The sequence below is a fragment of the Meriones unguiculatus genome, chromosome 17 (genome assembly GCF_030254825.1).
Source record: "Meriones unguiculatus strain TT.TT164.6M chromosome 17, Bangor_MerUng_6.1, whole genome shotgun sequence".
Taxonomy (NCBI): domain Eukaryota; kingdom Metazoa; phylum Chordata; class Mammalia; order Rodentia; family Muridae; genus Meriones; species Meriones unguiculatus.
In genome coordinates this window covers 16,423,468-16,447,575 of record NC_083364.1, presented here as the reverse complement: position 1 = coordinate 16,447,575, position 24,108 = coordinate 16,423,468, and the positions used below count along the sequence as shown (strand labels likewise).

General features: G+C 55.9%; 1 protein-coding gene across 4 annotated transcripts; it reads right to left on the bottom strand.

The window, feature by feature from the left end:
• Positions 1-24: 24 nt before the first annotated feature.
• On the bottom strand, positions 25-24,091 carry Palm (paralemmin). Of its 4 annotated transcripts, none has more exons than XM_021641869.2 (9): positions 23,908-24,091; positions 12,603-12,654; positions 12,193-12,273; positions 11,818-11,948; positions 10,137-10,287; positions 7,023-7,044; positions 5,266-5,325; positions 3,669-3,800; positions 25-1,892 (listed from the first exon to the last, which is right to left on the bottom strand). In XM_021641869.2, the coding sequence occupies exons 1-9, from the start codon at positions 23,910-23,912 to the stop codon at positions 1,372-1,374; spliced, it is 1,155 nt and encodes a 384-aa protein (XP_021497544.1). In that variant the 5' UTR covers positions 23,913-24,091; the 3' UTR covers positions 25-1,371. The 4 variants fall into 4 exon arrangements, with proteins under 4 accessions (XP_021497544.1, XP_060227073.1, XP_021497545.1 ...); XM_060371090.1 differs by lacking the exon at positions 23,908-24,091 and adding an exon at positions 21,410-21,480; XM_021641870.2 differs by lacking the exon at positions 3,669-3,800.
• Positions 24,092-24,108: the final 17 nt, after the last annotated feature.

Genomic DNA, 24,108 nt, shown 5'->3' with positions numbered 1-24,108 from the left:
ACCCAAGAACAGCAGCAACCTGGCTCTGCACTTTTTTTTTTTTAATTTGTTTCTCTGGGAAAGTCAAGAACATGGGGGTGAGGGGTGGGGCCTCGTCACACATCAAAAGCAGAAGGGGGTGGCAAGGGCACTTCAGCCAAGGCCCAGGGCATGAGGAACTCAGGCAGACTGGAAGGAGGAGGAAGAGGAAGGGGTGCCATGACTATGGCCGTGGGTCACCCGTCAGGGAAGAGCGTCTCCTCCAGGCCACGGGACAGACAGGACACTGACCCCAAGGTCTCTGCTCGAGCTCTACTGCAGCTCTGGGGGGTGGCAGGGGCCCCCAGGTGGTCCTGCGCCCTGCACACCAGGCTGGGGTCCCAAGGAGAGGGACCTAGACCCGGGTATGGTCCTCCGCAGCCATGAGGGTGGAGAGGGCTGAGTCAGCTCCTGTGTGCAGGGCTGTGCCTCTGGGGACCCAGTGACTGCTGCCCGCCCAAAGGGGGAGGCCTCCTGCCATGGCTCCATCCCGCCAGGTAGCAGATGGGGGGGGCCCTCCCGCCCACCCAAGCTGTGTTCGGGGCTACCTAAGCCTGCCTGGAAATGCCAGGCTCTGCTGGCTGGCAGACATAACCCTGGCTTCTGGGGTGTGTGGGAAACCCAGGACCCTGGTCCAAGCCAACTGGAGAAGAGGGCACAGGTGACCCCAAGGGTCCCAAAATTAGCACCAGGAAGAAGGGACCAGTGTGTGCATGGTAGGGGGGACTCAGGACAGGGAGCGGCTGACTTAGGGCTTTGCCAACAATGACCCCATCTTGGGAACGATGGTTCCATCCCCAGCGAAGGGATGCCCCCTGTTTTGAGCTCCACTACCTACTGGGGGGGGGTATCCACATGTGCCCGTCCTCTACCCTAGGATTTTGAGACCCAAAGAAGTGTGGCCTCACCCCGCCTGCCCCACATTAGGCCTCTGGCGCACTGCCCAGGGAGACCCTCTTTTCTGGTCCCCTGGAGATGGCCCCTAAGTAGCAATAAGGCACAGACAGGCTGGCCTGGGGCGGCAAGAGAACACCAGGCTGAGACCATGGTGGGGGTGAGCCGCCTGTGTAAACCTGCTGTGACCAGGAGTGGGGGTCCCCATTCTTAGGGGAGCTGATAGGGGTCAGCCGGTCTCTCACCGAGGGGAAACGCACGGCTCAGAGGTTAGGGATGAGTGTGGAGTGTGGTGACGGGCAGAGCCCCCCCACCCGCTACTCGAAGTGCATAGGGACCACACACGTGTCTGGGGCCCGTGAGGCGGAGGGCGAGGGTGGGCAGGCGCCTGGGAGGGCCGGGCTGCTGGGTTGAGTGTGGAGCACAGGGCGGGGACAGGGGCTGGGGCGCCCCGATGGTTCACATGACGGAACAACATCTACAGCGAGGCTTCTTCATGTCGAGATCCTGGGCGTCGCTGGGGGTGGCCGTGGTCCCCGTCTGGTTCTCCTCCTTGGTGGCCGGGAGCTCAGCCGCGCTGCCGTTGAGGGGCGCAGGCTCCCTGGGCGTGGCCGCGTCTTCGATCACCACCAGTTCAGCCTTGATGGTGTCCTGCAGGCCCAGTACCTTCTTGGTCTCTGCTTCGTCTTCCACATTTTGATAACCCATGAAGACCATGGTGACTGGGGGCTCCTGGCCGGGCTGGATGCCGGGCGGGCCTGACGTGGCCTCTCCTGGTTGGGCCTCAACGCCTGTGATCTCCCTCCTGGACGGTGTGGTCCTGGTGGTGTCCTCTGCGAGTCCCCTAGGCTCTGCTGGCCCCGCTGTGGAACCCACCTCGCTCAGCGTGACCTCGTCGGCCTTGTGAATGAGTTCGTCCACCTCGGAGGAGCTGAGAGGCTGGATTCCATTCTCAGCGATGCCGTCCACAGCATGGACCACTGCGTGGAGACACACAGAGAGTTAGCTGGGGGGGTGCAAGGGCAGAGACGGGAGGCCGAGGAAGACACCCACCATGACATTCAGCTCTTGTGGTACACACCTGTCATTCCAGCGCTCAAGGAGACTGAGGCAGGAGGATCGCCAGGAGTTTCAGTCCCGGCTTCCTGAGCGCTGGGACAACAGGTGCACCACCAGGCCTGGCTGTCACTGTCTGAGTGATGGTGAGCTAAGGCCAGAGTCTCCTCGCCGAGGGGAGCACTTGTCTACAGCCCCAGAGCACCCCTGGATCTCAGCTAGGCAAACTTCCCTGGGATCCTAGACTGGAGGGGGCAGACGGGGTGGCCCCAAAGATCCACTGAAGGACCAGGGCCATCCCCAACTCCCAGACGTCTGCTTCCCACCCTCTGTAAGAGAGTCCCTGTGTCTGGCTTCTTGGTGACATTGAGAGTGCAGAGGGTGGGGTCAAATCTCTCCCATGGGCCTGGGCTCCTAAAAGGAGAAGCCAAGCCACCAGTCTCCATGGAAACAGATCCCCTGCTGTTGCTAAGCAACCAGGCTCCAGTCTAGCTGGTTCTGGGTCCCCAGGGAGACTGCGGAGGTGGGTGGAATGGCCCAAGGTGAGATGTTTGGAGCCACTGTGGGAGAAGCACAGTGCCATGGATCCCGGCCTCACTGTCCTCCACAGAGGAAGCCCAACTCCAGCCACACCCAGTACCAGACATACACAGCAGGGTCCTTCCACACACTGGATTATCTACTGTACGGCCACGAAAAGGAGCGAGGCTCACGCCATGCGCTCAGCGAGAAACCCATACACAAAAAGACCACATAGTCTGGGACTCCATGATAGGAAATGTCCAAAGTAGTCCAGTGCGGAGATGGAGGTGGAATGGGATAGGGGATGGCTCATGGGGATGGGGGCTTCTTTTGGGGTAATGGGATGTTCTGAAAGTAAGTAAAATTACTGTACACCAGGGACCAAAGCTCATAAATCACAAGCTGTAAAAAGGGAAATTATAGGGTATGTAGTTAGTTCTGAAAAGAGAGGATGAGGTGGGGACCAGTTCGCCTTTATTGCTCCTGCTAAGAAAAATGTCCCGGATTAGATGTACTCTAGTTTCCTCAAGATCACTTCCCTACAGCTCAGTCCTGGAAAACACCTATAAAACCAGTCAGGAATACCAGCCTAGAACGCCCCCACCCCCACCAAGTGAGGGCTGGGGCGTGGTCAGGGAGGAGCCCCGCCCACAACCAACACTGAGGGCTGGGCGTGGCCAGGTGGAGCCCCGCCCAGAATCCCCCAGTGAGAGGCTAGGGCCATGGCTTAGTCGTTAGCCCTTGCTTAGCATTCTGGAGGCCCTGATTTCTGTCTCTAGCATCACAAACACATAAAATCTGATCCCTACCACCCAATAAACCTCCACCCAGGCCACCCTTTGCTTTCAGGACACAGTCTCTTCTCCCCTGTAGCTCGCAACCCCCTCTGCAGTATCCTCCTTCTGTGTACCTCAGGGCCTTTGCACGAGCTATGGCTCCTGCCAGGTGCTTTCTTCTCTTGGTTGTGCAACTGTGGGCCTCTGAGAAGCTCCTTCCTCACCCCAACTTTCTGAGCGGCAGGTTAAAAGCTTTGCAATGGCTGAACGTGCCTCGAGATTTCACTTTAGTGCTTAGCACACAGCCCAGGTTCTGAAGGGCTGACCGGGCCAGGAGAAAGGGCTGGGTGGCACAGCCTGGGCCCTGATGGGTGCCCCTGCAGGAGGCACAGCTTCTCATACCTTTGGTTTCGTCCTCGTAGACTTTCACGCCCTGAGGAAGCGGGTCCCGGGGGAGCAGTGTGGTGCTGGATAACACCCTGGTCTCCCCGGTCACCTTGTCCTTCTCCACCGTGATCTCCACCGAGTACATGGCTGACACGAGAGGCACGGGGTTACCCCAGGACCCATCTGCCCTCGGGCGCCCCCCGCCGGGCTGTGGCCAAGCCAGGAAAGAAGGAGAGCAGCAGATCCAAGCAGCGATGGCGGTGACAGCGCGATGCCGGGCACCCACCCACCCAGAGGCAGCCCCGTCCACTCCAGACCCTCCCACAGCTCCCGAGGCCGAGGGTTCAAGTCTGCACTCTGCTCGGAACCCACGGCCCATGCTAATGTCCCACCCCAGGACACCACGTCCATCCACCACCTGCTGGGCCACCCGACTCCTCCTGGCCTCAGAGTCCTGCCTCTGCCTTTTGAGTGCTGGCATTGAAGGTGTGGTCACCATGCCTCCGTGAGATCCATCTCAATAGCAGCTGCCCAGGCCCCGCGCGCTTCCCTGCCCGGAAGCCTCCTCACGGGGCGACGACAGAGGCCGAACCCTGGCCTCTGCTGCACCACACAGCCCTCACACTGAACCGGACAGGGTTCCCAGGACCCCACTGCAGCCTGCTCTCTATTCTCTCATGGTTACCTTCAGAAACACCTACAACTTTCCACTGCTGATCCACGAAGCACCCCACCCACCCAGGCTGGGACCCAGCAGAGTTCCCTGGCCCAGAGGCCAACCTCAGCGCTGGTCTGTTCTCCATGCAGCCACCAGGGGGCACTTGTACGCTGAGTGGGCAGCCCTGTTCTTCCCCAATGGTCCTCCTGGCAGCTCCAGGGCCCTAAAACCACTTCCTCCTCCCCACTCCCCTCTCGTCTTTTTCTCACCCGGTTAACTGACCAGCCACTGGCACCCACCGGAATGCCAACTCCCCCTCTTCCATGCCTGGCTCCATAAGCATATGTTGAATGAATAGCCATCGTTAATCATTTGTCTCTGTACCTACGTACCTACTCGCAAGGCAGCCCGAGGTTGGGCAAGTCACTGGCCTGAAGAAATACGGGAAGGGCCAGATCTAGTGTTACAACATTGTTTCTGAAGGCACCTTCTGAATTAAAGAATGTCCCTGGGCCTCCTGAACCTGAACTCCGCAAGAAATTCTAGGTCTCCCGAGCTCCCCCCTTCCCCAGGACGCTGGTAGACTTGTGACAGCCTAGTCACCAACTCTTTCTGGGTTTTGGGTACGGAACATGTCAGATCCTACATGAGGCCAGTGTGATGCCGAGACCCCTGGAGCAGGCAGGATGTGATGTAAGCGTGTTCAGGCATGTGGAAGCAGGTTCAGCCTGTGTGCCCCCGCCAGGCCCCCAGGCTGAGGTTAGGAATGGAAGCCGCGGGGCACGGCTTAGAGCCCCATGCTGGGCCCGTTTTCTCGGAGAAGACTGGGCCAGTGGGCGTGTCACAGCAAAGCAGGTGGGGACCGAGGTCACAAGACACTTTGCCAGCCCCACCCTCCGGACACAGAGTTTCAGCTGGCAGCTAGACACTAGTGGGCAGTGGGGGCTGACCCACCTGCCTTCATCATGGTGGATCCCCCCGGACTCCTCACTGGAGTGGAGGACATTCGAGGCTCTGCGCGGGGCACAGGGTGGAGAAAGAGATGGCGTCAGAGACGGGACTGCAGGACCAGACTCTGGTCCACAGACATCCACATATGGCCGAACAATCAGACTCCCCAGAACATGTGCTGGAACCCCAAACTCCTTGATACACTTCACTTGAAGCCTCAGACCCCCAACACATTCACCTGCACCCCAGGCCCCAGACCTGTACATCAGAAACACTCAGATTTCTGACACAATCGCCTGGGTCCCTAGACCCCGACACACTGGCATCCAAACACACTCCGGCACCCTCCAGGCCTGAGTGCCCGGGGTCCCTTCCCCCCAAAGCTAGGCCAGCTCAGTCCCACAGACTTCTCATTGTTCAGCCCCAAAATGACTTTCACAAAATCCCTGAGAGGCCTGTGTGGATTTTCTTTTAATTATTAATTTTTAATTCTGCAGCAAGACTGGGAGACATTCCCAATGAATAATTAACAGCAAATCAGGCCAGAGTCCTAGGGCCATCTTGACAGCTGTGCCAGATGCACTGGGCACGAAACACATGCTCAAAAGAGATCTTAAAAAAATACAGACCCGAAGCTGGCCTTAAACTCACAGAGACCCTGGCCCTGGCCTCTGCCTTCTGAGTTTTGGGATCAAAGGCTTAAGACACTACACCTACCATACGTAATTTAAAAACCCTCCATTCAGCCAGGCACCGTGACGGCCGGGGGCAGAGGCAGCAGATCTCTGAGTCAGAGGCTAGCCTGGTCTACAGAGGGACTTCCAAACAGCCAGGGCTAAGGAGAGACCTGGTCTAATAATGAATGAATGACTAGGGCTGGGCTGGGCCTCAGGGGGCAGAGAGCTGGCCTGGCAAGCAGGAATCCCTGGTCCCAACCCCAGCACCACAGAAACCAGCCCAGCCACTGTCCACTGTCAGCCCCAGCACTAGGGAGGTAGAGGCTGGAGGATTAGGAGTTCAGGGTTATCCTCAGCTACAGTGAGTTTGAAGTTAGTCTGGGCTATATGAGACTTTTTGTTTTCCCAGACAGGGCTTCTCTGTGTAGCCCTGTCTGTCCTGTAGACCTGTCTGTCCTTTGTAGACCAGGCTGGCCTCGAACTCAGAGCTCTGCCTGCCTCTGTCTCCCGAGTGCTGGGATTAAAGGCGTGTGCCACCGTCGCCTGGCGATCTCTTAATTTTTTTTATGTGTGTGGTACATATACTTATTTGTGAGGGTGTGCACAGGAGTTCTCGAGCACATACAAAAGCCCGAAGCTGACACCTGTGCCTCAGTTGCTTTCTGCCTTGCCGGGTATCTTTAAAGTTCATTGTATTTCACTTGGGTGCATATGCGCCTGTCTGTGCGTGTCTGTGCAGGTGCTCAGGGGGTCAGGGGCCCTGGAGGAGGAGCAGGCATGCCCCAGCTTCCACCTTTCTCTCAGAGTCTGCTGAGCCGGCCTGCCAGGGAGCCCGGGATCCTCCTGCCTTGGCCTCCTCAGCACTGGTATGACAGGTGTGACATCTTACAGACGTTCAGCCAGAGCCTAGTAGGCTGGGGTTGACGTCGCAGAGCGAGGATGCGGACCGGCTGGCCCAGAGCGCTCTCTGGCCCGCCTCCAACCTGATCCTAGCCCGTGCTGAGCCCCTTCCACTCTCACCCGCCACCCCAGCGCTCGCCACCAGAGGGCGCCAGAGACTGCATGTCTCAGCTGGAAGCTTACCTTTTGGGGTGCCCAACGGTGTCTGCAAGAGAAAGGAAAAAGATTAGAGCTATCCACTCCGCCTCCTGCACTGCCTTAAGCTCCACTCTCGACTGGAGAATGGGGATGTGGGCTGAGAGCCCTGGAAGGCCAGCCTCAGCCCTCGGAGGGGCTGCAGCAAAAGCTGTCAATCTGTGCTTGGAGAACTCCTGGTCAACCTTCATAACCTTCCCTCTGGGAAGCGTGTCCACCCCCCTCCACTTTAACCTAGGTGCTTCGGAGGAAGGGTCATCTCCCAGCGCCCAGGTATTCCCCGATGGTAGGTCAGGTCCATTTCCCACCTGTGGTCCCCGATAATATACATGTACCAACAGGCAGGAGCCACCACTCAGCATTCGGTCTCCCCTAAACCAGAACAACACGCAACAAATAAGGGCTGGGGTAGGACTCCTTAAGAGTAGCAGTAGGGGCACTTTCCCAGCATGCACCAGGCCTCGAGTTCATCCCCAGGCCGGCCCCTAAACATGTCCTGTCAGCTGTGTGGCCTGGAGCCAGACCTTTAACCTCTCTGGGCTCAGTCCTCCTTCCATCAAATGGAGGATTTATTTATTTATTTTTCTTTTGCGACAGGGTCTTTCTGTGCAGCTCTGGTTGTCCTGAAACTCACTTTGTAAACCAGGCTAGCCTCAAACTCACAGAGACCCGCCAACCTCTGTCTCCCAAGTGCTGGGATCAAAGGCGTGCACCACCACTGCCCAGCTCCAAATTGCTTATTATAATTGTGATTGGAAGCCGGGTGCGATGGCACACGCCTGCAATCCCAGAACTCTGGGAGGCAGAAGCAGGTGGATCTTTGTGAGTTCGAGGCCAGCCTGCTCTACAAACAAACAAACAAACAAAAAAATCATACATTATGAGATCGGAGAAGCAGTGTGTCGGCCACAGATGGGGAAATTATTCTCACCAGGAAGGTATGTATACAGTGCTTCCTTAGTTCAGGAACATGCACACAGTAGATGCTCAATAAAACACAGCATCAACAGGACAGCCCGCTCTACACAGCCATGCCAGGTATCAGGGTCTGAGTTCTGGTGCCCGCACCCACATAAGAGCCAGGCACGGTGGTGCATGCCTGCACACCACACAAGGGATGGCAGAGACAGGAGGATCCTTGGGGTTCCTAGCTGAACTGTTGAGTCCAGGTTTAATGGAAGAAGCTGCCTCAAAAATAAAACAATAAATAAGTAATAAATAAAAGAGGTTGGGTAGGGCTGGAGGGACAGCTCCCAGCTTAAGCACACTTGCACGGAGGACTCAATTCCAGTTCCCAGCACCTACACAGAGGCTCACGACCACCTGTAACTCCAGCTCCAGGGAACCTGGCGCCTTCTTCTGGCCTCCATGGTCACTCATGTAAGCACACACATAGACACACATATAAACAGATAATTTAAAATAAGTCTTTTACTGGAGAGGACTGGAGCGCCACAAGGAGAGCAACAGAACCAAAAAATCTGGACACAGGGGTCTTTTCTGAGACTGATACTCCAACCAAGGACCATGCATGGAGATAACCTAGAACCCCTGCACAGATGTGGCCCATGGCAGTTCAGTGTCCAAGAGGGTTCCCTAGTAATGGGAACAGGGACTGTTTCTGACATGAACTCAGTGGCTGGTTCTTTGATCACCTCTCCCTGAGGCAGGGCAGCCTTGCCAGGCCACAGAGGACGACAATGCATCCAGTCCTGATGAGACCTGATGGGTGAGGGTCAGATGGAAGGGGAGGAGGACCTCCCTTATCAATGGACTTGGGGAGGGACATGGGAGGAGATGAGGGAGGGAGGGTGGGATTGGGAGGGGATGAGGGAGGTGGCTACAGCTGGGATACAAAGTGAATAAACTGTAATTAATAAAAAAAAACTTTTTAAGAAGTTATAGTAATAAACTGTATCTTAGATAAATTTCAGCTTTCAAAAAGCCAAAAGTCATTTTAAACTGTGCCACTCTATCTGCTAAGAGCTTTTCTATGTACCATGATGATGATGATGCTCTCATGATAAAAATTAACAGAAATAAAAATGACAAATACTGAAAATAAATAAAATAGGTCTTTTAAAGCCAGGCATAGTGGGACACACCTTTAATCCCAGAGGCAGAGGCAGGTGGAGCTCTGTGAATTCGAATTCAACTGGGGCAGACATCAGCTCCCAGCCTCTGCGTACATATGTGCACCCATGTGTTCACAGACATCCCCCCCCACACACACCACAAATAAAGACAACAGGAACAACCGGGTGTGGCTGTGCAGGCCTGCTGAGAGCGATGCAGGGGGAGCCTGAGCTACACCGTGAGTCTCAGAAGACCCAAAACTGGGATCAGCGAGATGGTGGCTCATGGGGAAAAGGCGCCTGCCACCAAATCAAGGAAAGACCCAAGTTCCATCCCTGGGACTCACATAAAGGTTGAAAGATAGACTTGGCTCCACAGAGGGAGCCTCTGGCCTCCGCGGTGCATTCATGTACGCCACGCTACTGTAAGCGAACAAGTAATTAAAACCAGGAATACTTCACTTCACGGCCAGCCTGGTCTGCAGAGCGAGTTCCAGGACAGCCAGGGCTACACAGAGAAACCCTGTCTCGAAAAGCAAAACAAGGGGCTGGAGAGATAGCTCAGGGGTTAAGAGCACTTCCAGAGGTCCTGAGTTCAACTCCCAGCAACCACATGGTGGCTCACCACCATCTATAGTGAGACCTGGTGCCCTCTTCTGGCACGTAGGCAGAACATTATATACACAATAAATAAATCTTTAAAATGGCTCAGTTCTTGGGTGCTTCTCTACTGTGTCCCAGGTCCTGGGTTCAATGCATGAGGCCCCAAAAAGAAAGAAAACAATTAAAAAATATATATATAAAAGAAAACAAAAAAACTGAAAATGGAAAAAATAGTAGAAAGGAAACTCTGAGGGTAGGTCCACCTCAGGCCAAGGCCTGACTGTCCACTAATTCATCAGGCTGTCATACAATCACACAAAGACAGGCACAGTTGCCTCCACATGTAGGAAACTGAAGCCCGGAGAGGCCAAGGGACACCTCTCACCACCTTGCACGGAGGACAGCCTTTCCTGGAGCTTCTCACCTGCTGAGAATTCACCAGCGCTTCTGGCTTCTGCTCTTCCTTGGCTGGGCTTGCAGACGGGGGCCGGACAGGGCTGGGGGCTGCTGAATTCTCCTTTGGGGCGGCTGGGGCTGACTCTCCAAACTCCAGGACATCAATTTCTTTCTCCAGCCTGTAGAGGGGTAACACAGTGGCTCCTCAAATTTAGGTTTTCGGTTTTTTGAAACAGGGTTTCTCTGTGTAGCCCCGGCCGTCCTGGAGCTCGCTCTGTAACCAGGCTGGCCTGGAACTCAGAGATCCGCTGGCCTCTGCCTCCCAAGGCGCCACCACCACCTGATACATTCACTTACTACGTAGCATCTGTGTGCTTGCAAACAAGCCAGGGCGCCGGTGGAGGTCACCGTGTGGGCTCTTAAGTCAGAACTCAGGTTTTAAGTTCGCAGCAAGCTCTCTGCTCACAGAGCCAGCCCATCTGGCCTACGTTTTGGTTTTTACCACAGGGACTTGCTATGCAGCCGTAGTCAGCCCGTCCTGCGATCTAAGTTGCTTCAAACAAACTCCCCTTCCTTGTTTTCCCGCTCAAAACCTGACAGGAAATGTTAGCTTTGCAGGGACCGTGGAAAAACCTATGTCACTGTCACAAACAAGACCTCCTCCCCCCCCCCCAAAAAAAAAACAATTAGAGCAGAGCCAGGCCATGGTAATGTGCCAATGTCCTACCAGTGCTAGGCGGGATGAGGAGGGAGGATTGCGGCCAGTTTCAGGTCAGTCTGAGCTACAGAGATCCCGGTTCAAAAAGCAAAACCGACAAAAAAATCAAGAATTTTTAAAGAATGAGGTAGGACGGAGGCAGTGAGGGGCTGGGGGCGTGGTCAGGGTGGAGCCCCGCCTAGAATCCCCAGTGAGGGGCTGGGGGCGTGGTCAGAGGTGGAGTCTAGGCCTAGGCTGCTTGAAGGCCTTAGTTCCAATCTAGAGCAAGAACCTCAGAACACCCTCAATGGGATCCCTGACTGGTTCCTAGGAAGGAAGAGGGAAGCCCGGGGAGGCAGGTGGTTGCACTCCGCCCCCCTCACATGCAGGAGAGCCCCAAAAGCTATCTTTATCTGCTCCGCCTGGACAGGGAAATGCCGGCCAACCCCATAGATAGGGCCTCCCGTGGCCAGGCTGAATTCATATAGGGGGCCCTTCCTTGCTTGCGGGCAATGTCTAAGTTAGTCATTTCCTTCTCCCCACTACTGCTGTTCTCCAAGCCAGACCCCCACCCCACCCCCACCCCCGGGCAGCTTGTGTTTTGTTCCAGCCCCCCCCCGAAGGCTACTCTCCCTATCCGTACAGCCCCCCCCACCCCCTCCACAGCTTCCTGCAGGCCCAGCTGCCTCTGTGGTCTCTATTAGGGCTGCAAAGGCCAGCTGGGGTGGCGACAGGAAGCACTCAGGGAGGCTGGTGACGGCAGCTCCCTTCCTCAGGGACTTCTGCTTGCCAGGCCTCACGCCTGCTCCTCCAAGTGTGGGGATGTCTCGGAGAAGACCCAAGGCAAGGTCAGCCTCACTGTCCACACCGCTTGCAGCTGGATAATGAATGGGCACTGTGTGACCCTCCGTGAGGCACAGAGAAAGGTCCACACTCCGACACCTTATGGGGGCTCCAGGGGTGTCCTCAGGGCCCTGTGTCACCCGGACAGGGCCCTTCCCCTAATACCCACCTGGCGATGGACTCCTCCAGGACCCTGGCCTTCTGCTCGTCTTCCTGCATCTGCTTCCTCATGTCCTCATCGCCCTCTGAGGCCGAGGATGGGGTCCCCTCCAGCAGCCAGCGTTCCCGCAGTGCCTTGGACTGAGGTGGCAGGGCCGTGGTTGGGTAGGATCAGAGTTATGACTGGGGTCAGTGTTGGGGCAGAGGTCAGTCAGGGTCATGGAGGTCATAAGTGAGGTTACAGTGACCTTTGCCCCATGGTAGTCGCATGCGGGCCCCACACAGAACTGCGCAGACCCACCATGGACAAACAGCCCGCAGAGGCCTGGGTCCACCCCAAAGACCAGGGTTCAAACAGACCACCCACGCCGCCCCCTGACCCCACCTTCAGGTACTGCAGCTGCCTCCTGTCATCCTCCAATTGTCTCCGCTTGCTCTCAATCTCTGCCTGCTTCCTCCGCTTCTCCTGTGGGTGCAGACCAGGTCAGGACAGCCATGTGCGACCCAGGAGACCCAGCACCCCTGTGAACTGTACCCAACACAGCCAGGGGACCCGTACGGACATGGGGGCAGTAGCAGACTGTGGGCCTGGGTTGTGACAAATACCAGCCTCAGTTTCCCCACCTGTCCCCCAAGGGGACCCAAGGATCATACGAGAAAACAAAAGGGCCTCTGTTTCCATTTCTGGGGAACCCTACTAGCTGCATCCAAGTTCTGAGCTGTGTACAGAGAAGCCTGAAATCTCACCCTGCCCGCCCTACTCATAACCCCAGGTCCACTGAGGGAGGAACTCACAGCAATGGCCTGAAGCCGTTCCTGCTGGGACGTAGTGTCGGTTGCCAGGACCCTACACAGAGGAGACAAAGTCAGATCCCTAGCCAGCCAGCCCAGGGCCACCCCTCTCCTCCCTGGCTCCCTCAGGCTTTGCCTAGAGACCTGGGATGGCCATAGGGAAAGGGGACGTTAGGAAAGGCTTGGGCCATGAAGGACACATAAGTCACCAGGCAGCAAAATTGAAGAGAGTGTCACCTTCCAGGACAGACCAGAGGACAGGACGTGTCAAGATAATACCCAGGGACCCTCCCCTCAACCAAATCAGGCACAGGAAGGATCAAGGATCCCCTGTCCTCTGTCAGCCTCCCAACCCTGCAAAGTAAACGACAGAATGGTAGGGTGTCAAAGCAGCCCCAGACAGACAGAGAGCGAGTTTCCCCAGAACACACAGCAAAGGGTCTGCAAAGCCAAGCTCGTCTCCGTCCGGTTCCCGAGACGAGACGGATGGCCATCCGAAAGGGTTGGGCTCTGACACCTTCCCCACATTCCTGATCCCTTATCTTCACAGGCTCAAATTACGGCCATGTTCAGCACCCTGGGCCTGCAGTCAGGCTTTCCACAATCCCTGCGTAGGCCTTCTCTGTACCTCTCTGGGCCTCAGTTTCCCCATCTGTGAAACTCAGGAACAGGAGACAGAGCTAGCTCTGAGCTTGCCTAGGACCGGAGCATGGCGACGGCCCTACAGCCCCCACTGGTGAACTGCCTCAGCCGAGACTGTCCAGCCCAGACAACCTGGAGCCAGCCGTACCTCTCCACCCCCAACTCTTGGGTTTAGTTTCCTGACCTCACTGAGGCCTGGGAAGTGACCTGGCTCCCACGCCCTGACAGGTGACCCTGTCCAGCTGCTCCCTTCCTGCCAGGAAGCACCCTCTCCTCTCAGTACCTCCTGGGGCCTGGTGGTGAGAACACACTTTGATTTATCTATTTTTACAGGCCCGGGGATGGAATCCAGGACCTGGGACCTGATAAGCAGGCCTCCACCCCTGACCACACCACAAGACCCTCACTGGGGCATTCTAGGCGGGGCTCCACCCCTGACCAAGCCCCCAGTCCCTCACCGGTAAAGTCTAGATTGGACTTCACGCTGACCACGACCCCACCCCTAGTTCTTATTGTGTGTGTGTGTACGTATGTACATGTATGTACACAGATATAGGTGTGGAAGCCAGAGGCCAATTTTGGGTGTCAGTCATCCCTCAGCTTGATTTTTTTTTTAATTTTTCAAGACAGGGTTTCTCTATGTAGCTTTGGCTGTCCTGGACTCATTTTGTAGACCAGATTCTCAGAGAGAATCTGCCTCTGCCTGGGATTAGAGGCATGGGCCAGCACCCAGACTGAATTTTTTTTTTTTTTTTAATGTGCATTGGCCTTTTGACTGGATGTGTATCTGTGAAGGTGTCAGATCCCCTGGAACAGGAGTTACAGACAGTTGTGAGCTGCCATGTGGGTTCTGGGAATTGAACCAGGGTCCTCTGGAAGAGCAGCCAGTGATCTTAACCACGGAGCCATCTCTCCAGCCTCCAGCTTGATTTTTAAGACAGGGTTTGTCACTCACTCGTTAGGTTAGGCTGGCTAGCCAGGCCAACTCTCCACAGGCCGCCACACCACCACACCTGGCTTTAAGGTGGGTGCTGGGATTGAACTCGGGTCCTATTGTACAGGCAACACTTCAGCAACTGAAGTACTTACTCTCCCTGCCCTACAGTGAGACGGGGTCTCACTGGCTTGAAACATGAGATCCTCCTGTCTCAGCCTTCTGCGACCCTGAGTGCTTTCGACCTGGATTCGGGAAAGCCTGGACCCAGTTTGCCTTGGAGGACATTGCGTAGGGCTAGCCGGAAGCTGAGTTTTCCTTGCCTGTTTTCTCCCCTCGAGACCCACCCCTCACTTCCTCACAGCCCAGTCCACTCCGCCTCCCAGCAACCCCTCCTCCTCTACACCAGCCACCCAAACTACGCCTCATAGCAATGATCAGACCCTGCCTCTCTTCTCTGCAAGAGACCCTCCCCAACCCGTCCGGTGTGGCGTTACCCAGGTCTACCTGCTTGCTCCTGACCCCAGGCTATTCCCCAGGTCCTCTGCATCTCCCGGGAGCCTCCTGCCGAGCTCTCCCTAAGGCCGAAGAAGAAGACTCGCAGAGAGGGCAGCTGAAGGCCGCTCTGCATTCTCTCCCTTTCCCTTCTAGGTAGCGCACAGAGGTGAGAAGTCCCTCTCTGCAGTGATGGCTTCTCTATTCCCAGCCCCCGAGAGAGGCGGGATACACAGCGAATTCCCAGCCAGCCAGAGCTACACAGTGAGACTCTGTTTACAAACAGAATAGAAAAGATTAAAGACCCTGGGCGGGGGAGAGGCCACACTGAGCTACCCACCCAGTATGCCATTCCCCCCAACTAAGAGTCAGGTGGCCATTCAGGCCGGGCAAAGGGACAGCTGTGTAGCCGGTGGGTGGGTGGGAAAACAAGGCGGTCAGTGTCCTCAGCTGGACAGCCTGTCCCCAGTCCCGAGCCGGACGACAGTCAGGCGGACATAGCTAGCGGACAGACACAGAGACAATGTTCAGCCGTCCCAAGAAGGCAACTTCCATCCCTCATCCCTCCCATCTCCATATTGTCACCGTGTGGTCATAAGTACAGGCGCGCAGCTGAGCTCCTCCCGCGCCCCTCCCCACCCCCGGGCGCCACTGCTGTGATGGATGGTGAGCCCTCGGGAGGCGGTCGCCCTGGCAACCTCGCTGTCCCCATGGCAACGCGAGGCCCTGCGTGTGGAGGTGGGGCCTGTGCTGAACATCCACCCCCGTCCAGTGCTGGGGGGCTGCGAGGCTTCCACTAGCTTTGCGGGGGGGGGGGGAGGGGGGGCGGAGGGAAGGGCGCTTTTCTCCCATTTTGGTTTTTGGTGTGCCCCCGCATCCCTCTCAGAATGGTCTGGACCAGACAGTGAAGGTTAAGAGGCAAGAAACATGCACATCATTAAGCTCATTTCATAGCTAGAGGCCCATGCCTGTGATTTCAGCAACAGAGACCAAGGCAGGAAGATCGTGAGTTCAAAGCCAGCCTGGAAAACTGGCTTCAAAATTCAGAGTGAAAAGAGAATTTGGGTGGGAACGCCTCAAACATGCAAGAGGCCTGGGTCATCATAGCACTCAAGAGGTTGGGGTGCAGGGGGATCAGTTCAAGTTCATCCCTAGTTACATAGTGAGTTTGGGGCCAGCCTGGGCTATGTAGGACCTATTTCCAAAGCTAAAAATAAGCTGGGATATGGTGGTGAAAGCCTTTAATCTCAGCGGGCCGGTCTCGAGTTCAAGGCCAGCCTGGTCTAGAGAGCGAGTTCCAGGACAGAGAAATACTGCCTCGAAGAACTCTAAAATAAATAAATAGCATTAATTTCTTGTGTGTGTGCATGCATGTGTTCATGCAAGGGCCTGCAAATGTAGTGGCTGGTGTCTGTCATCCCTGTGCTTGAGAAGCTGAGGCAGGAAACTTTCGTAAGCCGAGGCCAGCTTAGGCTACACAGACACTGGGAGAAGCCTGGTAAAATGACCTTTGGCCTCTGGCGGGGGCTGGAAAATGCCAAACAGAGGCCATATCTCCAAAGGTCCTACATATGCATGCACAGAGAAGCTGATTTTTTTTTTAGTGACATGGAAGACACCTTTAGTGTCTGTGTGTCCCCAGACAGGTGACTTGTGGTCTCCGAGCCTGTCCCGCCACCTCTGGGGACAGTGGGCAGCAGCTGGAAGCTGTTTACAGAGCAGCCCATGCTCACTTAGACTGCAGCTCAGGGAGTGGCACCCTAGGGAGTCTTCTCAGGCACTTAGAGGGAGATCTGGGCTCCTTTGTTGCTGTGTGTGGGTGGCTGAGGACCAGGGAGGGCGTCGTTCCCCAGCTCCTGAGATAATTCAGCTCCAGCTCCAGATGAGATAATAGGAATCCAGTGACAGCCTAGCCCAAGCCTTGGCTTCCAGATTTGTTTTTGCAAGGCCCAGAGAGGTTATGCAACAGGCCCAAGGTCACCCAGTGGACAGAGAGGCCTGGGCAGGGATAGGAGACGGGTGTGTGTATGTGTGATGGGGGGGGTTGTTGGCCTGTGCAGCTCCAGTGTCCAGCAGGACAGCAATGAGAGGGATCAAGCTGGTCAGGCGTGGAGCCCAGCTCCCAGAACATTCCTGAGGCTAAATGAAAGGAAAGTGCTGATGGTGACCTTGGCCAGGAGGGGAGGGGGCGGCCACCAGAGCTGGTGAGAGGAGACTGATGGGAGGAGAGCAGCCCTTTCCCGCTGAGGACACCAGCCTGGGGCTGCCTAACCCACTTAAGACCTCTCTCCAGGGTACCCTGTGTCTCCTCTCTCAGTATTTGACACTTTCAGACCTGAAAAGCAAAGGCTTTTCCCAGCTTGCTCCAAACCCTAACCAAGCCTTCGCCCTCAGGCTGGCCTCCCCTGCCCTTCATCAGCCTCAGCCTTTCCACCTCCAGGCTAAACTGGGCACAGCTTCTTCCCCCAGGGGGGCCCTCCAGGGGCTCTCCTAATCTCCCAACTCAGGACCACAGCAGCATCAGGCTGGGCAGTACAGAGGCAGTCCCTCCCCAGCATTGGAGAGGAGGCCAGGGCAGGCCAGTGCCAGGGGAATGGACGTGCTGGCTATTAACCTGCGGTTGGAGGAGAAGCTGTACCTCACCCAGGATCCTCACAGATGAACGGGAACTCCAGCATATTCTAATGCAAAGACTGCTCTGAGGAGACCAACACGGCTGGCCAGCAGCAATCGTCAGACATTTGGGACCCCACTGCGGGCCCCCCCCGCCCACTTGGTCAGTCTCCCCAGGCCGAGCTCCTTACCCAGGCCTCCCCTGACCTTCTTAACTTGCAACCTCAAACGCTTTTACCACCACAGCACATGCTGAGCACTCCATAATTTTTTGTATTCCATGAGAACAATGCTGTGGGCCAGGCAGTGGTGGCTCACACCTTTAATCCCAGCACTTGGGATGCAGAGGCAGGCGGATCCTTATGAGTTCGAAGCCAGCCTGGTCTACAAAGCAAGTCCAGGATAGCCGAGGCCACCCAGAGAAACCCTGTCTGGAACAAACAAACAAGGAAGCCTTGGCTAAGCAGCCTTTTTCTCCCAGCTCTGTCTCCAGCACCGTGCACACCACGGGTACTCAATGTCTGTGGAACCACGGAGGCGTGATCAGGGGACAGCTCCTCTAGAGTGCCTGACCTCCCAGGACCAACACGTATCTCCGTCGGGGCCTGGACTGCTAACACCCCGAGCAGAGTGTTACAAACTACTATGTGAACCATTCAGTGTTGCAGGCGGACCACGGACGTGCACAGGGACCACCTGGATGCAGGAGCCGTAGTCAGCCATACAGAGGAGCAAGGCTCCCCCACGTGCCACACGGAGACAGCAAGGCCACAGAGTGTGGGACTCCGTAATAGCAAACGTCCTCCATAGGGCAGTCCAGAGTTGGGAGATAGATCCAGGGGTGCCGGAGACCTGGGAGGGGACGGTGTGACTGCTGCTGTGTGTGGGCTTCATTCTGGGGTGATGGAATATTCTAGAGCAGTGGTTCTGAGCCGACAAAACACTGCAACCCTTTAATACACTCCCCCACGTTGTGGTGACCCCAATCCTAAAAGCATTGCTACTTCAAAACTCTAATTTTGCTACCATTATGAATCGAATCGTAATGTAAGTATCTGTGTCTTCCCATGGTCTCTGGCCACCCCTGGAAAAGGGTCGTGGTGCGACCCACAGGTTCTAGAGCTAGCTAGAGGTGATGGTTGAGCAAATTGCATCAATATGTCGGCTGTATGCGCCCTTGTAAACACAAAACAAATTTGTTTCAGGTCTATTCAGAAAGCCACCTTTTCTTTGCAAGAGGTCTAGGGTAACCCAAGACACCCTTGGGCTTCCCATGAAGCCAAGGATGACCTTGAACTCCTGACTGTACCACCTCTGCCTGCAGTGTTCTGAGGCCAGGCCTGTGCTGCTATGCCGGCTCTCTGTGATGCCGGCGATGGAGACCAGGGGCATGTGATGCCAAGAGAGCGGCCTTCCCCCTGAGCCCCGGCCCTGATGCACCTCAATGCACCTGCCTCTGGAGGGGCCCCCAACAGGGCCAGGAGCCAAATGTTCCACTTGACTCACTGTCGGTGCTCAACAGTCCAGAGTTTTAAAAGACTTATTAACTACACACACACACACACACACACACACAGACATAGACAGATACAAACATACACACACAAACACACATACCAGACACACACGTAGACACATTCAGACATAGACAGACACAAACACACACAGAGACATAAAAACACACAGACACACACAGACACACACATTTATTCTTTAGATTTATTTTATTCCTATGAACGGTTTGCCTGCGTGTCTGCCTGCGTGTCTGCCTGCGTGTCTGCATGCAGCACTCTCACGGGTCAGAGAGGGCGCTGGGTCCCCTGGAACAGGAGTTACAGGCAGTTGTAAGCCACCATGTGCGTGCTAGAGTTCTTAACCACTGAGCCACCTCTCCAGCCCCTTATGTAATGAGCACTGGCTGGGGCTGGAGAGATGGTTCAGTGGTTAACAGCGCTGACTGCTCTTCCAGAGGTCCTGAGTTCAAGTCCCAGCATCCATATGGTGGCTCACAACCACCTGTAATGAGCTCTGATGCCCTCTTCTGGCGTGCAGGCGCACAGGCAGAGGAGCACTCATATACATAAAATAAATAAGTAAATCTTAAAAAAAAAAAAAAAAAGAGCACTGTCTGCTCTTCCAGAGGATCCCCAGCACCCACACGCAGCTCACACCTGCCTCTAACCAGTGCCAGGCGATCCAGACATATATGCAGGCAAAACACCAATGCACACAGAATAAGAATATATACATCAGTAAAAAACAAAAACAAAAAAATCTGCATCGTAATGCACACTTTCAGTCCTAGCACTTGGGAGGCAGAGGCAGGTGGAGCTCTGTGAGTTCCAGCCCAGCCAGGGATACACAGTAAGACTCTCTCCCTAAAACAACAAATGCACAAAACTTCAACAAATCCTTTCAATAGGGTGAACCCGGCTGTGACGGTAGAATCCACCAGGAGCCAGGCCTCCACCCGTCTCTCCGCTGGGCTGACTCGGTGTGGGAAGAACAGCCCTGGCTGTGGTGGCCTCATCACGCGGGCTGGGGTCACCCCTCTCTGCTTCCTGACTGTGGGCTCACACTCCTGCTGCCGTACCCTCCTCTAAACTGCTTTTCCCAGCCATGGCACAGCTCACTAATATAACCGTGTGCTTATGAACTCAAAGCCATCTTTCTTGCAAGGGCCAAGCCGATGAGACGCTGGGCTCCCCACCCACCCTCCTGATCCTGCCCTGAGACTTCTTATGGACAGAGAATATGAACACAAATGGACAAAGTGGGGTGGAAAGTGCTTGCTGCACAACCATGAAGATCTGAGTTCAAATCCCCAGCATCCACGTAAAAACACAGGCACGGTGGCTCAGGCTTGCCATCCCAGACCTGGGAAGGATCCCCGGAGCACACTGGCCAGTCAATGCACCGTTAACCACTGAGTTCCAGCCCAGTGAGAGAGGCCGTCTCAAAGAATGAAGTAGAATAAAGCAGTGGTGGTGCACGCCTGTAATCCTAGCGCTGGAGAAGCAGAGGCTGTGAGTTTGAGGCCAGCCTGGTCTATATACCAGGACAGCCAGGGTATAGAGGGACCTTGTCTCAAAACAAGAACGTCAACCAAACAACAACAAACAAACAAATGCGCAAGAACAAAGGACAAAGGACATAATCTCGTCTCCCTGCAGTGGGGTCACTACTTCAGCCACCGTGCTCGCTGGTCCCCCAGACCTCCATCTTGCCTTCTCTGTCTCCTCGGCACCCGGGTCTGGCCACGCCCTCCACAGCTATTCCTACCCAGCTGGCTCCACAGATCCACTTTCTCCCAGTCAGCCAGGCCCAGGCTTGGGTTCCTCCATAACTCGTCTGATTCAAGCTCAGTCTGGCTGCCCCGAGTTTCTTGCTTGGAAACCTCCAGGAGACAGATGGCCTTCTGCAGCCTGATGTGGGCCCAGACATCTCTGGCTCCCAAGGCATCTCCAGTCCAGCCTGCCCTCCTCTGCCTCGCCCCACCATGCCCTCCCTCATTCCTCTTAGCTCTGCAGCCTGCAGGGTTGGGAACCCAGGCACAAACCACAGAAAGCCGGCTCCCCACGCCTGCTCTGCATGCGCCAGCCTGGCCAGCAGGTGCGCCTGATCGCATGGCAGGTCCCGGAGAATCCTTTACAGGAAAGGCTCAGGGTGCAATGGACTAAAACAAAACAAAACAAAACAAACAAACAAAACTTTCCTAGACCGAGACGGAGGCAGGAGGTCACAGTAAAAGCCTGCCTTGGAGGGAAAAAAGAAAAATCTTCATTCAATAAAAAAATCTGGGTGTGGTGATAAATCAGAAAGCTGAGGAGGGGAATTAAGAGACTGAAGTCTTCCTCAGCTATGTAGTGGGTCCGAGGCCACTCTGGGCTATATGTCTCAAAAAAACAAAGAACCACCATAGGCAGCAAGGACAAGGCTGATGAGATGGCTCAGGAGGAAACCTGAGACCCTCAGTTCAGTTCCTGGGACCCACCCGTTGGACACACAGAATGATCTACAAGTCTTCCTTTGACCTCCAGAAGCGTGTCATGTCCCCAATAATGAATAATATAATAACAAACTAAAAACAACAATGAAAGTGTCTCCATGAATAAATTATACTCACATTTCTCCAGCTACCTTCCCTGTTTTGAGGCTGGCCATCTGCAAATTCCTTAACTCACATTTCAGGGGGCGGGGGCAGTGAGAAGGCTTAGTGGGTAAAAGGGCTTGCTGCCAATCCTGATGCCCTGAGTTCGAGCCTCAGAACCCACATGGTGGAACGAGAGAACCGGCTCTGAAAGTTAGACTCTCACGCCTGTGCCACAGCGTTTGCCCACACCCTCCCCCACACTCACACACAAATAAGTCAATAAAAAAGGAAGAAAAGAAAAAAAAACCCTCACATTTCAAACCAAACTCCCTTATCCTGGAGAAAAACATTGCAGAGTTACCTGGGCAGACACATTAGCTAGAGTTTACAAGAGCAGCGACCAAATAAATACAAAGAAAACCAAAGCTTGCCCCGAAATTCCATTATCAGGGCAGACACCAAGAGCTGACAGGCCTGAGGGAGGGGAGGGGGAGGCAGGGTGGGGTGGGGTGGGGTGGGTGGGGTGGGTGGGGTTTAAGATCCAGGCAGCTCCATTCTGGTAGCTTATACTTGTCACCCCAGCACTCCAGGGGGCCGAGGCAGGAGGACTGCCACAGCTTCCTGGCCCCTGGTGTCTGTCTTCAAAAGCAATTTTTATTAGGTCTTTAAATGGATATATAAATCAATAAAATTTATTTCGTTTTTCCAGCCTGTGTGTGGAGGTTTGTGCACATGTGTGCATTGCTTGTGGTGGCCAGAAGAGGGTGTCGGATCCCCGGGATCTAGAATTAGAGGAGGTTGCGGACCGCCACATGGGTGCTGGGAACCAAACCAGGGTCCTTAGCAAGAGCAGTAAGCTCTCTCTCTCTCTCTCTCTCAATTTCTCTCTTTTTGGTTTTCTGAAACAGGGTTTCTCTGTGTAGCTCCCGCTGTCCTGTCCCCTAGCCTTTGCAACCACCTGGAACGTTTAGGGTCCTGAAGTTCATCAAAGGAGTGAGTTTAGCCCTTGTAGAAAAGGGCTGTGATGGAGAGTCAGATATCCAAGACTGGCCTGGGCCAGAGAAGCCAATGAGAGCTTCCCCACAACCCCACAGCCACATGGGGCCAACCTCTGGCATGACCTAGGACTCCGGGTGTGCTGTGTGGCCTGGGGGGTCATCTCCCACCCCCTGAGCTTTAGGATCCGCACTGGGAAAGAAGGAAGCAATAGAGGCGTGGCGGGGGGGGGGGAGGCTTTCCCCTGTCAATGCAGCCCCCTGACCACACCCAAAGGGGAGGCTGGCTGAGCAGTCAGAGGCTCCCTTGGGCCAGGCCAGAGGAACAGATAAACAAGCCAGGGGATGGGCAGGCAAGTGCAGGCCCTGGCTCCCCTGAGCCCCTGGCTGGGCTCCCGGGGCGGGGTGGGGGAGCAGCCAGGCCTTTGTCTGGGTTTTCTGAAGTAAAGGACACTGGGCTGGGTGTCAGCCTTCTTGGCCAGGGAAGGATGTGACAGCTCCCACCCATTGGAGGGTGTGGCGGGTCACGGGTTAATCCCAAGAGGAAAGTTGTCTTGCACAAAACACACCCAGAGAGGGAAGGGCAGGGGGAGAGGCCACCAGCCAAGCCGGGCTGGCCGGACTTCTCTGTCCCAGCCCTGGCTGGGGGAGGGACAGGGGAGCCCTCTGGGGGTGCCCCCAGTCACCAAGCAGGCAGGTTTGTGACCTCACCCCCAGGCTGTCAAGCACCCCTCGACCACCTATCCTTCCCACCTGTGGGAGTAAGGGGCTTGAGGGGACAGACAACCTCACGTTGCCCTGAGCGGGCTGCATGCCTGAATCTGTGCAGGAAATGGACTGCCCCGTCGCCTCTCAGACCCACACAGACCCCAGCTCACACCACACTAGGTTTGGGAACTGGGTACCAGCATCGTTTTCCACCTGAACCTGCCGCCCCTTTGAGTCACACCATCTGGTCTCCCCCTTTTTCTGGGGAGGGGGAGGGGACACTCGTTAAGGGAAAGGGGGAAAGCAGATTAAAGCTTCTGACAGGGAACCGCCCGCCTAGCTCTCGAGGAGATCTCTCTCTCCAGCCAGTGGCAACTCAGGACATCTAATGGGCCGGAATTGGTTTGGCCAGGAGGCTGCGGACCCCGGGGAGGCCACGAGGAGGGCAGAGAGCAGGAGGGACCGACAGAAGCGCCAGGAACAGCAAGCCGAAGCTGGGGGAGGGGAGGCGGGGAGCATCCTGCCTCTTGAGGAGGGGTCCCACTACTCCCGAGGTCCTACAGGCTCTAGGGGGTCGCCCACCCACAGGTGGCCCAGGTTGGATGAAGGGTCGTGCGCGCGCGCGCGGGCCCCTTGCCTTTGCATCCCGCAAGCGATGTGTGGGTGCAACCCGGGTGTCCCCCCCTCCCAGCTTGATTGGAACCAGGCCTGGAGCGCACGGCCCAGCTTGATCCTTTCCCTTTGCAACTGGGGACGGTCTCCCCGCCTCGCCTCTGGGTCTCCCGTTGGGGGCCTGGGGCGACCGAGCGTGCGCGGCCGGGTACTCACTCCATCTCCCGCGAGGTCCGTGGGCGGTGCAGCGCGGGGCAGGGCCGACTCTAGGGCCTGGCGGCCAGGACTGCGCGGCGCGGGGGCGGCACCGGCGCGGGCATCGTCCCCAACGCGCCGGGTATTGTCCGGGCGCGGCCGGGTGGGCTCGTGCGCGCGCCGCCTCTGCGCGCTCCCTGCACCCCGCGCGCCCGCGCGCGC

Bases quoted from the DNA above. Each gene is read 5' to 3' on its own strand.
- Palm (XM_060371090.1), bottom strand. From the start codon at position 21,447: ATGGCCAGCCTCAAAACAGGGAAGGTAGCTGGAGAAAT. The intron at 11,949-12,192 runs GTGGGGTCAGGG...CTGCCACCTCAG, and splicing joins GGCAGCTGCAGTACCTGAAG to TCCAAGGCACTGCGGGAACG. The intron at 3,801-5,265 runs GTGGGTCAGCCC...CTCTCGTGTCAG, and splicing joins ATCCACCATGATGAAGGCAG to CCATGTACTCGGTGGAGATC.